Source organism: Heliconius melpomene, chromosome 15, assembly GCF_056956725.1.
Source record: "Heliconius melpomene rosina isolate 202511_hmr_F chromosome 15, ASM5695672v1, whole genome shotgun sequence".
In the NCBI taxonomy this organism is placed as follows: domain Eukaryota; kingdom Metazoa; phylum Arthropoda; class Insecta; order Lepidoptera; family Nymphalidae; genus Heliconius; species Heliconius melpomene.
In genome coordinates, this window is record NC_140403.1 from 10,504,921 (window position 1) to 10,522,331 (window position 17,411).

Consider the following 17,411-nt stretch of genomic DNA (forward strand, 5'->3'; position numbering starts at 1 on the left):
ACAGCGGTTACGGCTGTTCGTGCGTCTTACCTCAGTCAGTGAGAACATGTTCTTTTATAATATACTAGCGGCCCGCTCGCGGTTTCACCCGCGTGAACTATGTTATTATTAATTTCTGTCTCCATGGCTACGTCCTAGTGACGTCTATGCAAAATTTGAGATTCGTAGCATTTAGTAACGAATGACAAAGACAAATGTCATTAGTAACGAAGTTTCATACAAACTTTCAACCCCCAAAACAACCCCTTAGAAGTCGAATATTACAAATTCCCGTCTTAGCGAGCACCTACGTCCTATAAGTAACTCCTATGCAAAATTTCAGATTCCTAGCACATGTAGTTTCTGAGATTTCGTGATGAGTGAGTGACCTTTCGATTTTATATATATAGATAAAGATACAAATTATTAGGTGATTTTTAATATTTACGACCTTTTTTAATATTAATGTGTAATATTAATATTTTCATTTGATATTAAGCAGTTACTTAACTACTTACTTAATGTGAGGTATAAAGGCTTTAAATAAATAAAACACAACACGTTCGTATCATAATTTATTTACGCATCACATTTAATTTGATGAATAAAATAAAACAAAATATCGATTTACTGTACATTAAAGATAAAAAGATGATTTTGTGCAAAAAATTGACATTATCTTAAGTGAAACACAGCCATTGATTAACGCCTACATTTATACACATTTTGAAGTAACTATTAGGTTATAAAATTTTTAAAGATTAGGCTCAAATTAATTTTTACTTAATAAAATCTTATACAATCTTGTGGCATATCTGTATATTTAATTACAGGTTAAGAATTAAACAATATTTAATTTATTTATTTATTTTATATACAAAATACTTAATAACTCTAGTTATATTGTAAACTATACAAAAGTAATATACTGAAAGCTGTATTTCTTATATAATTCATCATTACCTACATCTTTTTATATTTCATTTGTTTTAAAAGAATATTAATTAATTTTTATGAATCATTTGGAATTAAAAAATATGAATAAATTTTAAGAAATACATTCAATTATATAAAGGCCTTTGGCACGTTTTAGTAATCTAGTAATTTTGAAGTTTTCTTCTTTTAGATAAAATATGACCTATTCTCTGTGACCTGTGCCATATCGTATGATCGACTGTCATGACGGCAGCCGGCGACAGATTTCGATAATGAAATATATGACGTAGTACGTAATGTATGTATTTTTAGTAATTTTATTGAATATATCTCCTATGGTAGTGTAGTCTTCTGCTTTGTCGAAACTGATCACCTTTTTGATTCCTTTGTATTTTCTATACTTATATCTATCTTATTTAAATAAAACACTGTAGTGTAAACAAGGGAACGTCAGCGGTGACGATCTTGATACGTACTGTCTTTAAAGACATTTTGAGTAATATAAAAATTAAAAGAAAATAATTATGGTAAGTCGTTATGGAATAATCTCACTTCAAGTGTACAATTTACAATTTTCTGTGTTTTCCTTTGAATTCCAAAGGAAAAATTATACATATTATTTACATTTAATTTTGCCTAATATAATGAAGTAAATATTGATAATGAATACTTGCTGTTAATATGGACATTAATTAATTAGAATTTTATGATAAAAAACATATGCTCCTTTTATATTTATGAAATATAAAATCAAACAAGTTGAAGAAAATAAAATAATTTAAATTCATTATTTATGAGCTTAAAATTGTTTCACTCATGCCTACGTCAGTACTTATATACATTCTTTAAATACTTAACTCATGGAGATCTTTAGTTAATTAAAATGCAGGACAAAGCTTAGAATTTAAGAGTAAAAGTTTATTTATATTATGTTAAATTACATAATTACATAATTTATCTAATAAATTATATATTTATACACACACATCTTTGAATATAATTTAATTAAAAACGTTTCGAAATATACAAAAAATAAAGTACTTTTATAGTATTTTATCTATTCATATATCTATTACATTGAATTAAATTAACTTTGATTTATTTGTTTCATAGTTACGATACCTAACCGTATTCCTTCCACAAATGTGTTTAATGCAGCGAATAAAACTTACATATCGATTATTTTTATAGTTCTTAACTATTTTGGGTTGAGGCCGTTCTTTTAACTACACTAATTCTAATATCACTTGAAATATATTCAAACCAAGACTCATAAGGTGATAGACTTTGATATTTGTCTAAAAGTCCAGACCAGGACGAGTAACAAGCTGTTGCTGTCAGCGGATGTACCTGTAACAAATTTTTTTTTCAGGAGGAACCGTCATGGAGCAATGGTACAGCGTCTGACTGTAAATGCGGATGTTGCGGGTTTGATCTTACTCGGGGCAGCATTTCGATATTATAATAATGCGTAGAGTTTTTCCATTCAGTACACAATATCTTGTAAATGAATGGAAAATAGGAAATATGGTATCTTAACACAAGAAAAGTCTAAAATTATTCGATGCTGAGTATAAATAATATTGATAATGATTAAATAGTATAAAAGAGGACGTATTATAAAATATTCTCCTTCAAAATAAATAAGCAAATTTTATAACAGCAAAGTTGAATATACTAGGTGTATCTCATAAATATTAAATAAATGTAGAAATGTTACTATTAAACTTCTAATTTCCCCTGGGTTGCTTGAAGCGTTAACCCGTCATGTTCTATTGTACAGTGTTTAGCAAGTGCGGTATACTTTTTATAATAAATATTATTTTTATTAAATCAACATGATCATTCCCCTGAGTGGGAATCGAACCAATGACCAGCTATTACAATAAAATGTCGTAAAATAACGATTATTATTCCTTAACAAAAGGTTGACTAAGCTAAATAAGATATTATATCAGAATTTAGTTTGCGATAAGAAACAATATTATTGTCTACACTTTGTAAAATATAGAAGCTGTTTTCTTATTTCTAGGATCGCGCCCTGGGCGTTTATCCTTCTATAAGACTCAAATATTACTTAATAAAATATTAATCAAGTTTCAAATTTACTTTGTAAGCTTAAAGGAATATTTCAAGTTATTATTATAACATTTTATTTCATTGAAATTTAATTTGATTTTAGTTTGACGTAATATAATAATCAAAGTTACAATTATTTATAAGCTTATAAAAGTCTAATAAAAAATAACTTTTTTGTTATTGGGTAACATAAATAGGCATTTTGATTACATAATACCTTTATGTAGCGAAATAAAGATGTTTCTGACTAAACGAGATGACTATATATTCAAATCTCAACTGCTGGATTTTTATGTCTTAAATATTTTTTTACTTTACTCGGTCTGGTTGGAATGATCTCCACGGCGCCATCTTTAAATAATCAGCAATCAAAGAGAGCTGTCTAACATTATCTAAAGAAAAATATACAATATAAAATTGTGTGACGATCAATAACAGTTTTTTGTAACATAAAATTTGAAATTAGAAAATATATTTTATTTAACAATTACCTTCATTAGATACATACCTCCATTAGAAACATATTTCGACAATTCCGTCCGCGAGTACACCGTGACGGTGGCGGCCGCGTCCCTCACCACGGGCGGCTCCACAGGCAGGGTCGCCTCGCAGCGCACGCGCAGCGCCCCGCTCGCGCCCGCCGGCACTGCCACGCGCAACACGCGCCAGGACGCGCGCAGCCCGCCTGCTTGGGGCGCGCTTAGCTCGAGACGTTGCCAGGGCTCCGTCTGTAACATTATATAGTATAAGTACAAAAATATATGAAGGGTGGGTCATCAACCTCTTATTAAGTGCTCTCCAGCGCACCTTCCTCTAGTACTGCATTCTCAAAGTTCAATAAAGATCTTCTGTGTCTCTTACCATTTTATTTATTTAATACACATATAATTATTTTTCTAATAAATATTAAATATTTTTTAAGTATACGTCGCGTCGTTGTTATGTAAAATTTTAATAAACACAGTCCGTATAGGTAACTAGAATTTTTGTTATGATATTAAATGTGTAGGTTAAATTGCTTAATTACAGCGGACGAGACAAACTTGTGTACCGGAAGTACATCCATAAAGCTATTTCTGCCCTTATTTCTATAAAATGCAATTTAGAACTACGAGATAAAGACTTTAATTTTACTTTAAAGCGCGATAAATTACTCTTTTTCATTCTATCTCTACTTTGATAGGAAAGTATTACTTTCCATGGAACGATTTATATTAGTTAAGCTAAAAGTTTTAAATAAATTGCCCTTCGATCTATTTGAAGTCGTTGTAGTGCTCTGTGATAGAGACTATCTTTGAACGTGATGGTTGTGAATTCTATTCTCACTCTGCGTAATCAATTATTTTTATTTCAAACGAGGCATTAAGTTCCGCTATACAAAAATATTGTCTCTAATTCGGGCAGAAAGCGGAGAATAAAGTGACCTGACACTAGGAGTATAAATTAAATCAGTGGCTACAACGATGATAAATGCCCAAAAATCATAAAAAAAGACTATTGAAATCTGATGGACAGTTGGAACTTGATAGATAATAGTAGTATATGTAGGTCAGTTATAACACAGTGTTTAAGAAGTATTTTTCAAAACTGCCTTTTAATTATATTATATCTTTGAATAAATCTAAAAAATAATCAAGAAAAACCTGATTTTCTATTAGATTCTCTTTATTTAAGCAAAGTAGTGACTCGGCCATCACTATTCATTATGCAGTGGAGTGGTTAATGTATGCAAGTCCATTAAAAACTTCAAAGTACATTTACAATGTTAATATTATTTTTTTCATACTAGCATACAGACTAGTAAAGGCATTGTAGAGTGCGTTAACATTTAGGGAGAAGAAACAAGTGTTTGCTTAAAGTAATATTTGAACACTTTTAAACTCGACGGTAACGGTAACGTATAACGTATTAAAATACAAGCTTGCTATATCCCAAAATATAATTTATATCAATTTTATTTTGTTTAACTTTATTATTTAACAACTATATTCTCAATTTTTAAGTAATAAAATAGATTTCTCTTTCAATTCACAGTTCATAATAGTGCCCGGAGTCGTATAATAGTATTCAATTTATCTCAACAAAGACGTGTTTTGATAGACAACCGCCGCTGCGCCACGACGGCCTTTAAATAGATGAAGTTCAAATTCTAATAAATGAAATACCTACATTGTTGTTAGAAATTATCCTATAGAATATACAAATATTTGTATATCATAATATTATGATACATTTATTTAACAGTGATTTATAACTATTTCAAATGCTGTTAGAAAAATAAAAATGAAGACGTCATTATCAAAATAGAACAAAAAATGAAATTCTCAGAAAAATATTGTATGAACATTTGTCTAACTTAAATACTAAACGAAAAGTTTATAGCATTTTAATATCCCTTTCTTCTCTTCTTTTAAGTTAAGTTATTAACTTTGTAGACGCCTATAAAAGTTTTTGTAGTTAAACTTTTCACATTTTCAACAAGTCAACAAAAGCTTGATTAACTTACAAACTGCTTAGGAGTAAAATGCGTTTGATCTTTGCGTCTCGCGTGCAATAAAAGTAATTTTACTCCTGAAATCTTCGTCTGTCTTAGTGGATGTAGTTGCTATCAGATCACGATCAGGGACGAAATTATTGACCTCCTAAGTGGACTTATCGCAGCCAGGACCTAGATTACGTGTTGAATATCGCAACTCAACATTTTGATTTATTATACCAGCTACAATGAGTGGGAATAAAAAAAAATATTTATAATATAATCATGACCCGAATAGTGATCGAACTCACAGCTCTTGCAGCTACGGTCAAACTCTATCCAATTCCGCTACTATAAGCCTCAACGATATCAATCGCCACGTAAGCTCGATCACAATAATTCATTCAATTCAAAATTTACAATCTTACCCACATGAACACTGTTCATTTTTTTTATAACACTAGAAGCGCCGCCGTCCCATTTTTGTCCCAAACGCAAGTTTGATTGTATATAACTTTTTTATTTGTTAATGTATGTAGATGAAACTTTTTGAGTATTACCAATTTTACACCATTATTTTATTAAAAATATAAATAATTTTATAGCAATCACACTTTTTGAAAAAAAAAAATAGATTTACCTAGAACTGCCACTGGGTCATTTTTGTCCCGCCATTATTTTTTTATTATTTGAGGGTATAACTTGAAATATTTTCATGCCTCGGGGACGAGGTGGAGGTGAAAGGGCGATGCGGGGGCAGAAAAAAATTGAATAGTAGGTTTAGCAGTCAATGCCTAAGTTTTTAGGGTCCTGTAGCTTTTAAGGAAAAAAAAACCCTTATAAGATCATTTTTTTCTCCATCTGTCTGTCTGTGCCTTTATCTCAGGAATGCTTGGAGAAATCGAGTTGATATTCATATGAGTATATGAATATCAACTATATGACGATCTACAGTCCCTTGATTTCCTGAAAAAGCGCCCTTAAAAAAGATATGACCATTTATATAGTAAAAAACATGTATTTCAACACTATAAAAGGAATCAAATTAATAAGTTACTTTCAATTAACTTAGAATTATGAAATTTGGCAGCTAGCATCTACATGTAGTACTAGTACAAAAAAAAATCTGAAAACTATACATTTATGCATAAATCTTAAAAAATAATAGCCTGAAAAGTCGGGTAAAATTGGTGTCAGTACTAAATTTTGCCGCTAGTTCAAGTGAGGTATCAGATGAAAGGATGACTAAGCTAGGCTTGAATTTCAGAAAAACACTCGATATCAAATGTGGGCAATTGTAGGGTAGGTAGAGGGAACCTGGGAACCTAGTGCTATGCACTCCGCTGGCATTTTCCGCTGAATTCTGGAGGCATTACCACGCAACGTTATAAATCATCTGTGATGTATCACTGATGGAGAATATATTAATGTATTACTTAGCCTAATAATAATATTAACTAATTTCAATAACTTATAATTTTGTAAGAGTTATTCAGTTACATCTAACTGAACCTTAGAATGTATTTGAAATATTTGATTCTTTCTTTGTGTTTTGTTTTTTAGTACTTTTATGTTTGTTAAAGAATAAGAATTGACTATTAAAGATGGTTTACATATTTTACGAATTATTTTAATAATATTTTTTTGTATTATACCAACAATCAACATAATAAGTAGAATGGGACAAATTTGTCACGACGGCGGTTCTAGGGGGGTCTCAATCTTCGGCACTTCTAGTGATAATCATATAATTAAACAAATATAAAAGTTACATTTACTCCAAAATACGAAATTGTTATATCACAAAATGTTATAAAACAATAAACAAATCAAAATAAAAAACACTCATTACACTAATGACATTTATTAAGTAAAATGTTCTGGAAGTTGATAATATACGTATTTTACATCTAAAATGTACGTTTTCTAAATGTGCGAACTTTTCCATATCGCATACCGTTTCCTAATGAGAGACGGCAAAAGAAGGTCACATACAAGTTTTGCTCATATAAAAATAGAATATTCACTACCGTACATTCTAATGAGTACATTCTGTTATTAGCACATTTACTGTGTATGTATGTGTTATTGCGGAACGAGGTTCTATATATAATTTTTAAATAATAAATTATTTTTAACTATTTTTATTTACAAGCATAGGCTAAATACAAGGGAGCAAAATATTCAATCGATTATTATTTTAAATATGATATATTAAATAATACTTACATATCAAAACAACTATTATTATATTAACATTACTTCACAGTATAAAAGTATTGTTCAAACAGTATGACGACATACGTACCTTTACAATCTCATCGTCTATGTACCAATCAATATCAGAGGGCGGCAGGGAGTAGTCAGAGGAGCAGTTGAGCAGTACCTGCTCGCCGGGCCTCACTAGCTTAGGAGCGCCAAGTATTGTGGGGTCCTTGTGCGGCATGGCTGCGAGGGAAATGGACTTCAGTACGAAGATTAATACAAATGAAACTTTGAAGCCACTAACGAGTCTTTAGTTGGTAACGAGTTACATTTCCTGAAGGTATCAGCAAATTGTTTAAAAAAATCGAATTTCTTTTATTTTTTTTTGTCGAGTGACTGGTGGCCGTCGTGTCGCAGGGACACCAGGGTGTGACTGTAATACGATAGTTGTGGGTTCAATAGCACTCAAGTTAATGAATTATTATTTTCTTTTCTTCGCTGTGGCAAAAAGGCAAAAACCCGACGTCGAGTTCCACCACTCAACACCTCGAAAAATTCGGCAGAAACGGAGTGGAGTGATATTAGGTTCCCTCTGCCTACTCTTCTGTTTATAGAGATTCGGGATACAGCGATGACAATTGCATTTTGTTCATACAGACTAAAATGTATTGTCCTTATCTTATATTAACCAAATACATTTATCAAATTCACAAAAAAAATCCATTGTAGGTTGTTTTCTCCTATCACCTCTTATTTATAGACAACAAAAGATCCCAAAGCTAAAATAAAGTTCCGTTGTTCAAATTAGCTGAAGTACAGGACGTTACCTTAACTGTCAGAAACTTGCCGATTAAGATAATTTTATAAAGGAACTCCAGTTACATACAACTCTATAGTGTGCGATAGTGGGAATGTAAACGTAATTAAAGTGTTAGGTAGGTACGAGCCGTTCTAGTTGGAGTCAAAAGCTTCGGATAACTAATTTACGTTAAAATAGAAGCATTACGTAAAACTAAACAAAGTTGTTGTTGGATTGGGTAAGTGGTTTTCGCTGAACTAGTTTGCAGTTAATTATGAAATATAAATATTGATTTCTAGAATGCTTGTAATCGATTGCTTATTTATAAGTAAATGTTAAAATGAGATTGATTTAGCAATAAATGCTTAAAAGATTATTTCATACGTCCAAAAAAATATTACTTTTATGATAATTATTTACTGCAATGCCGATTTAATTTAGAAAAGTTATGGTTGATTAGGTAAATAATGGCTTAAAAAGGTATAAATAAAAAAAATACCATTAAATACATGTTAAAGAAATCACACTGAACGACTTAGTATACATTAATTCTAAGGTAGCCTGCGTATTGGTATAAGTGGTCTTCAGTTGTTTAGAGAGTAGAGTTATATTTATATAGAGAAACTCCGAAATAACATCGAAAATGCCATCAAGACTACAATGTGATAATTACAAAAATACTTGCAATAGTTGTTAATATTATAAATATGTATTTAATACCATTCTCATATGCGCGACCTCGTCGAAAATTAAGTATTTAATAATGATTTGGATTTTTAAGCCGATCTAGCAATATATATAATGTAGCAGGTATATCAGCCACCTTGTTTTTATTTTTCTACTATTTTTAATTTAAGGGAAATTATAAAGGAGACTGTAATGCACGGCCGATTTAAGTTTTTTTAATCTATATATATAAAATCGAAAGGTCACTCACTCATCACGAAATCTCAGAAACTGCATGTGCTAGGAATCTCAGATTTTGCATAGGAGTTACTTATAGGACGTAGGTGCTCGCTAAGATGGGAATTTGCAATATTCGACTTCTAAGTGGTTGTTTTTGGGGTTGAAAGTTTATATGAAACTTCGTTACTACAAATGTTAGGAGTCTCAAATTTTGCAAGGATGTCACTAATAGGACGTAGGTACTCAAAGAAATTAATAATAACGTAGTTTACGCAGGCGAAGCCGCGAGCGGGACGCTAGTATGTTATAAATCATCTTCTCTGTTTAGATATGCTTCCTCATTCTCGAAATTTTGAATTTTTTTTTTATTCTGTTCAATATCAGTCTTTTACTAATAACAACAAACTGTTTGAAACCCTGAGCGCACTCATTCCATATTCCCCAAAATTTTAGTTACTCTATAAACTTCTCTAAAATCCACAATATTCTACAATTTAAACATTTACATATTCATGAAGTAACTGATAAAAGCGGAATTCAACATTCTACTATTAGATATTCAACGTTCGCTACCGCATATTTACGAATGCACTATGTGAATGTTTCAATACCAACGTTCTATATATGTAGCCCAAGATCTCAGAGTAGCCAGACCTGAGTCATTTTAGCAAAGCTTAAATTTTGAGGACTATTAGTCTAATATGTAGTTGAGACATTATGCCTCCTAATTAACTTGAAAGCGGGGCCCTTTCAGAGGTAGCACCAAATAACGGTATATCTCTGTGTGGGAAGATGATTGAGCCATCGGATAGGTCTGGGTGCTTATGAGGGATCTTGAAATAGTCTGTAAATGACATATTTAAAATTAAAGCTTGATAGTTTAACATCATTTGCTCCAATTTTAACCCTTATCTTCACAAAAAATTTTTTTTTAAGAAAAGCAAAAAATATGCATACTGGTAGCTTCTTTGGGCTACAAAAAACATAAAAAAAATAAATAAAAAAATCATAATATGAAAATTTCGGAAAAACACGATGTATACTATACTATACATTGCTACACGTACAGTGATTCTACCATTTTTAAGAATGTATATTATACTATACATTGCGATGCTTAGGGAGGGTGGAAATCTTACTGGTAGCTTTTAAAATATACTGAAAGATTATTGTAAATAATATGATTTTAAATAAAAACAACTATATTAATGGAAGTAAAAATGTTTAATTAAAAAAATCATTCTCAAATAATTTTTTGTTACAAAATAATAACTCAGAGATCCTATTGCTTGCGGTGGTACTCCAAAAACACCTTCGATTCTTCACAAAACAAAGGTAAACCTTACATTTTATGCACATGGTACGTGCCTGGCCAGCTTTGCAGTACACATGTACTTGCACATTTGATATCCGGTTATTTGCGGCCAATGGTAATATTTGTCATAGCCAATATCATCGCAAGATCGTTAAGATACCGGTTTTGTATTTTTGCTTGGCGGGAAATCGTGTAAATTTTTCACTGAAATGTTTCGACTTAATAGTCGTATATAAAGCTAAAACTATTTTTACTTCCAACATCCATAGTCTCTTCTTCTTCTTCAGCGATAATGCCCGTAAAAGTGTCATCTCTTATGTAGAGCAAGAACTCATACATGATGTCACACACCGACTCTGATTTAGTTCTTGAAACTCCATTTACAAGGCTTATTTGGTTTATATTGACGTCGATTTTCTTCTTCATTCATTCTTTACAAGAAAGAATTAAGAAATGAGGTGTAAGAGACACTTCGGTGGTATCGGCATGAATATCAGCTGCATGCGTTCCTATCTCATAATCAGAAATTTGTAAGAGGTTTAACCTTTCGAGATTTGAATTTATCGATGGCTCTGAAGAACTTTCTGTTAATTCAATCATTCCAGCTTCATTACTATTACTAGCTCTGTCACTTGAGTCAGAATCTGGATTCTCTTCAGGCACCAAGGAGAAAATGCGCCTAGCTCTATCACCCATAGAGTTTAAAACCAAAGCAAAAGACACATGAAAAAAACCAACACCAAAGATAAGCCAAACCATATTGTGTTATAAATAGGTAAATAATGAATGTAATATTATTTGTCCCTTTATATAGTTAGGTAGTCATGCAGTAATAATAATAATAGTATTTTTTATGGGAATCGAACCCATAACTTTGTGTGTAAGCTTTCTAGAACCACTATATCAAGGCGGCAGTACAATTGTCTTTTACATTATAATAAAATTGGTTTAGTATATAAGAAAAACATACTTGAAATTTACATTTTATAGTAAAGTTCCAAAAAATATTGATCCTGTGAAGTTGGCAATGTATATTATACTATACACCACCGACGAAAGGTAAACGACTGCAACTGCGGCAATGTATAGTATAATATACGTTATTAAAAAACACGAAAAAAACATACTAATTCATATAGCGACATCAGCATATATATAAAAATGTGTAAGAACAGACATTTAGGCATGTGTATTTTATAATAAACATACATATTTAGGAGTACAAACATAAAAATAAAATTAAACTTACCTTAGAGAAATCTGAGCAGCGCGTCTTGGCTGTTATTTTTGACAATTTTTTTAAAACTATCATAGATAAACTACTATTTTTATTTTTGAAGTATAAATAAATGTCTTGAAATGTCATATGTTTAATAAAACTAAGTTAAAAAATATTTTATAGCGATCGTATATTTTTATGAAGTTGTATGTATAGTATACTATACAAAATGAAGATAAGGGTTTAATAACCTTTAGGACGGCCCTTGGATATCAGTCTAATGGTTTTGTAACACACATACGAAACTATACCAAAGTTAGAAATTTTATATTTGGTATATTGGTAGGTATAGAGTGGAAGGGAAGGACTAAGGAATTTCTAGAAATTTCTACGAAATTAAAAAAATAATTTCTCATTTTACGTCTTAAAGTCTACGGTTAAAAAAATTTGCTTGTAATAATTATCATAATCTTATAATAATATTATTGTCTCACCAACAACAGTCATATGTTTCGTCTGCCTCGCTATCTGGAACTTGGGCCCCTCTGTGGACACCTCGCACGTGTAGGCAGCTCTCGCGGCGACGGGCGGCGGCATGACGCGCACCGTGCACGAGTCCTCTTGGCAGTCGCCGCCTTGCACCATTATGCCGGTCACATTGAACAGCCGGATTGGAACCTGTGCAGATATTCATTGCTTAGTTCAAAATAGCATCAAAATTTGAAAAAGTTCAGAAGTTAGTAGTACCTATAGTATTATCTATGACATCTGAAATTATATAATGATAGCGTAAGGCTTGTAGCTCGCAATTATTTTTCTCATTCCAATTAATGCTAACCTATACATTTTACTACTACCTATATAAATATGTATTTAAATAAACACAGTTACTTTGAAATCCTAGACAGCACTTCACATTTACATGTTTAGAAGCTTAGCTGTATGTATGTATATATCAGACAGTCAAAAGGCTATTAAATAAAGATCAAAGCTACCTTCTGTGAGGGTCTGTATCTGAATATCTCGTGCATGTCTCTGTACCACTTGACGGAGTGCAGTCTCTGGTCGTCCATCTGGAAGTGACAGCTGAGCTCAGCCGCGCGCCGAGGGTCCGCGTACAGCGGGACCTTCAGCTGAGTTATTTCATGAGCTGATGTTAGCGCTGCATTTTTATAGACAAAAATAAATAAAATAAAACAAACAAAGCACTATTTGTGTTATTATATAATGTTTGTCATGCGGGATATTAAAAAAAACAACAGAGTAATCGGTTATCAGGATCCGTTCAAAGACAAAATATATTATAAAATAAATCATCAGCTTGGAACACTGTTTTTATGATTCTAAATTTAATTTAGACAGTTTTTAATTAAAACGTAAAAATGTCGTTAAATTGTCGTTAAATGTTATATTATTTTATGATGTCTCTTTGTTCTCCCGAGGTATTTAAGGAGTGTTAATTCAATTATTTTTCGCAATTTATCATGTTTTATAGAACTCCTTTATTCATAATTAATATACTAACTTAAAAAAAATTTATGAAAATATATTTTTTTCATTCAAATTCATAGTAAATGTATTATGAAGTAAACGTTTACGTTATCAGAAGAGACATCTTCACGCATTTCCAACGCACATACAAAGGGCTTCAGATATTGCGTGATATGAAGTATCGATACTCAATCAACACTACGGTTTGACAGTTATTTTATAATAATTAAATAATTTCTTGGTACGAATTAAAAAATTCTCCTAGGTCAAAGAATATATAAAAACGTATAACTTGTGTGTAGTATGTGTAAGTTATTATTGTTTTATGTTGTGTTTATATTTAAGTAGCTGTTTGTTGTTATCGTTAAATTTATTATTGCATGTGGAGCCCACCAGTAAATAACTGAGAAATTAGAAATAATTTACTTGGTTTTTTTTATGGCATGTAATAATTGTATCGATTGTTGGTGGGCCTTATAAATAAATATGCATTTTTAATATGTAGATATATCATACTGGATGTATATCTTAGACAGCTAATATTTATGTATCATACATACATGTAATTATGGACCAATATAAGACACGCTACACTGCTAACAAAATATTATTATTATTATTTTAGGAAAGCTAACATTAGCAAGCGAAACGGACGAAGATATTACGGCACGTTACAGAGGAAGAACGCAAATCCTGACTTTGACGGTCTCAACAATGTACATTGCTACTGAAATAAACCTCTGTGCCTATTTTTTTCACTCAAATAGCGTTAAATATGTACAGAGCAAACGTAATAAACGATGGTAGCAAATGTTTGCATAGGTCACGAGGCTCGGCACAAACAAACATGCATTGATAACTTTACACGAAGAACATTGGTTTTATGAAACTGTACTTTATTTGGGAACTTCTTTTAAATACGATTTTTTTTAAGATTCGACAATCAAGATGGTCGTGGACTTGCTGAACCAAAACAAGGCAAAATGTGGCATGCAGAACCGTTATTAATCATAGAACGTCTTGATTTCAGGCGGAAAGCGGAGAACGAAGTGTTTTGACAATAACTGCTTTTTGTCTACTTTTACCCTGCTACAAGAAAAAAAATAGTGAAACTGTAAATTTAATAAATTCATGAGAGTATGTTACTTGCACATCGTATTACTACCACTAACATACGTGTGCTAGTGATGGTCGCACAGGGCCTTGTCGTTCGTACCAGCGTATTCCCTAGATAAGTAACCCAGTTTGAATAAGATAATTTATAATTGGAAATGCGCTAATTAAACACACGTGCATTCATATACTCAAATATTACACTTCCTACTTTAGTCAATACGAAATCTATTGGAATGGTAAACTTAACATTTTTTTATTTTAATCTTGAATATCCGAAAAGAAAGCTCGCGGGTTGTTCATGTCGAAGACTTAATTATTGACGAATGTTTGTCTAGTACTAGACGTAGCGATATCATACGAACACAGCGCGGTTATGACGTGACATCGTAATGTCACGTCATAACCGCGCTGTGTTCGTATACAATTAACCCTCTCTGCGTTACGACGCAGAGAGGGTTAATTGTATACGAAGCAGGGTTAATTGTGAGTATGAAACTGTGAAATGAATGTAGGTGTCATGTGTTGTTGTCAGTTGTGAGCGAGTGTCATTGTAACTTTACAGCTTAGATAACTTAGTTTTGTATTAAAAGTTCCCAAACTCGGGTTCAACGGTAATGTAATTTTTAACGTTTTGTAAGATAATTAGTGGGGATGATGAAATTAATAATTGAGTTCACTAGTTGTTTGAGCTATTAATCAGAGATTTCAATATTGGCTTCGTAGCAAGTCGCGCTTTATTGTAAGATACATAATTTACAACATGCTTTTAATTGCAAATAACTTTCTGTTGTTTAAATTTGTCTCAAGTTATTTCTTGTAAACTATTTAAGGTATTAAATTATTTAAAAATGATTTTTTTGATAGCGATAGAGGAACCTATAATACGTAAAACCTAACATAACATAATATATGGGGAAATTGAGCATACTGTATGCTTTAGTAGATAAAATCGTTCTTAAAGTTATCAGATACGTGCCATAATTGCATAAATCTTTTAATACAATTAAAATTTATAGTAAAACAGAACTCAAGAAAAACCATAACATAAAATTAAAAGCTCTTTTATTTTTTGTCGAGTTGTAACGAAACTAAAAACAAATTAGCTAAAAAGCTTTTTCTTTCCACTGCACCATAGTGAAACAATTTGAAAGATTGGAAAATTGAAATTACTTTAGCAAAATAAAAAAGTACCAATTGTAGCGATACTTAAGCCTGAATAAAATAAACAAAAAGAATAAACCCAACTTTTAACCTAAAATGTCTGTTTTTTGTTTGTGATTTTAATTCTCTCTCTCCTCTCTTAATAGTCTAATTACTTCCATTTGTTTTCAATTATAAAAGATAACCTGAGACACCTGAGACCTGAGACAAATACATGTCAATATAGTAATGTGCCTATGCCAATTCAATTATATGAGTTGTGCCGATTTTTATAAATGTATTATAAAACATTTTACTTAACTATATTAGTATTATACGAATATGAATTTTCATAGTTAATAATTTCAATAGTCCTCATTTATATAATGGGATAACCTATTAAAAAATAACATAAAGAATAATTAAGACTTCTATTGAAGAAGAAGTAACCTGCTTTATATTATATTTTCTGTATAATAGATGCTGTTCTATTTTCCTTTTGAGTGTTGTAACTGATATCCCAAACACCTTTAAAAATATTATTTAATAAATAATGCTTCTGCTCGTAAGGTACTTACCGCAAAGCGCTACCAGTGTTACAACCTTCATTGTCACTTTTAAGAGGACTGTACTCTTTAGATAATATGTATCGTGGCACCTCACAAGCACGTCTGTCAAACTAATGACATATTCACAAAAATAAAATCACAGTTAATAGTTTTCTTTTCTTCATTTTAAACATCACACACATATTAAAAATGTCACGTCATTTACATTAAAGAAATACCTTCAAAATTAGTATTTTCAGTTAAAAATTTGCAATAAATATATGTTGTTGACAATCGCGTTGTTTACGAGTCACCGGATGCGTCCGTATTCCGTTACAGAGTGGCGAGGAGTCGTGCTCCTCCCTCTGGGCCCGCTCGCCGAGTGTCCTTGGTTTTCCCGCTAGGGTGCTCATGCGCGGTGCGATCTCTACAAAAGGACGCTTAACTTTTAAATTTCGATAACAGATAAAGTGCAAAGGGGTGAAATTCTTAAGTAAAAATTTTCAAAAAAGAGCATTATTGTTAGTATTTAATAACCTCACAAGCTTTACGAACTTTGTATGATATAGACAGCTATTACACTACGTCGGTTTATATAGAGAACATTAACTAGTTCGCGGAGTAGCATCCGGTGACTGATAAAGCGACCCAACAAGCAGACATCTCGCAGTGGCGAGGAGGCTGGCAGTGACGCGGTCAGTAAGTACATTATAAACTAACGATAAAGTTAAATGGCTAAAAGCTCATACCACACGCTTACATTTGTATAATATCCCACTGAGCTTGGCCTTGTGCAGTTTTTAAATATGTTTTCAGATTTAAATATTTTCAGTCTTAATAAAAAATATAACATACTATTAGAAATCGGAAGCGGTTAGCGTTATTAAAAATAACACGATAAAAACACATATCGTCTACGTTTCTAAATTATTCGAAAAGAGGTTCTACGTTATTGCAATAAGTAATATGCATCATCCAATAACAATACTTCACACGAGTTTCCTACCAATCAAGGCTGTTGTCTACGAGCAATCACAATTGACACACTTCCATTGCTTTTATAGACTTTTTCACCTACATCTACCCTCTTTTATACGAGTTCGGTAACAATACAGTAACTTTTAACATATAAGCACAGAAAGCTATCACTCAACCCTCAGAACCTTTATGGGCAATCAAAATGTTGGTATAAACTAGACAAG

The 17,411-nt window shown here is 31.6% G+C and overlaps 1 protein-coding gene across 1 annotated transcript; it reads right to left on the reverse strand.

The window, feature by feature from the left end:
- Positions 1 to 541: 541 nt before the first annotated feature.
- On the reverse strand, positions 542 to 16,829 carry LOC146531683 (uncharacterized). Its single transcript, XM_085198442.1, has 6 exons — positions 16,240 to 16,829; positions 12,910 to 13,076; positions 12,409 to 12,592; positions 7,779 to 7,918; positions 3,503 to 3,722; positions 542 to 2,265 (listed from the first exon to the last, which is right to left on the reverse strand). Exons 1-6 carry the CDS (start codon positions 16,268 to 16,270, stop codon positions 2,186 to 2,188), a joined length of 822 nt encoding a protein of 273 aa, XP_085054568.1. The 5' UTR covers positions 16,271 to 16,829; the 3' UTR covers positions 542 to 2,185.
- Between the last annotated feature and the right edge of the window lie 582 nt (positions 16,830 to 17,411).

Excerpts from the sequence above, each read along its gene's own strand:
- LOC146531683 (XM_085198442.1), bottom strand. The coding sequence starts at position 16,270 with ATGAAGGTTGTAACACTGGTAGCGCTTTGCG. Across the intron at positions 3,723-7,778 it reads TAGACGATGAGATTGTAAAG|ACGGAGCCCTGGCAACGTCT; the intron begins GTACGTATGTCG and ends ATAATGTTACAG. Across the intron at positions 2,266-3,502 it reads GAAATATGTTTCTAATGGAG|GTACATCCGCTGACAGCAAC; the intron begins GTATGTATCTAA and ends AATTTGTTACAG.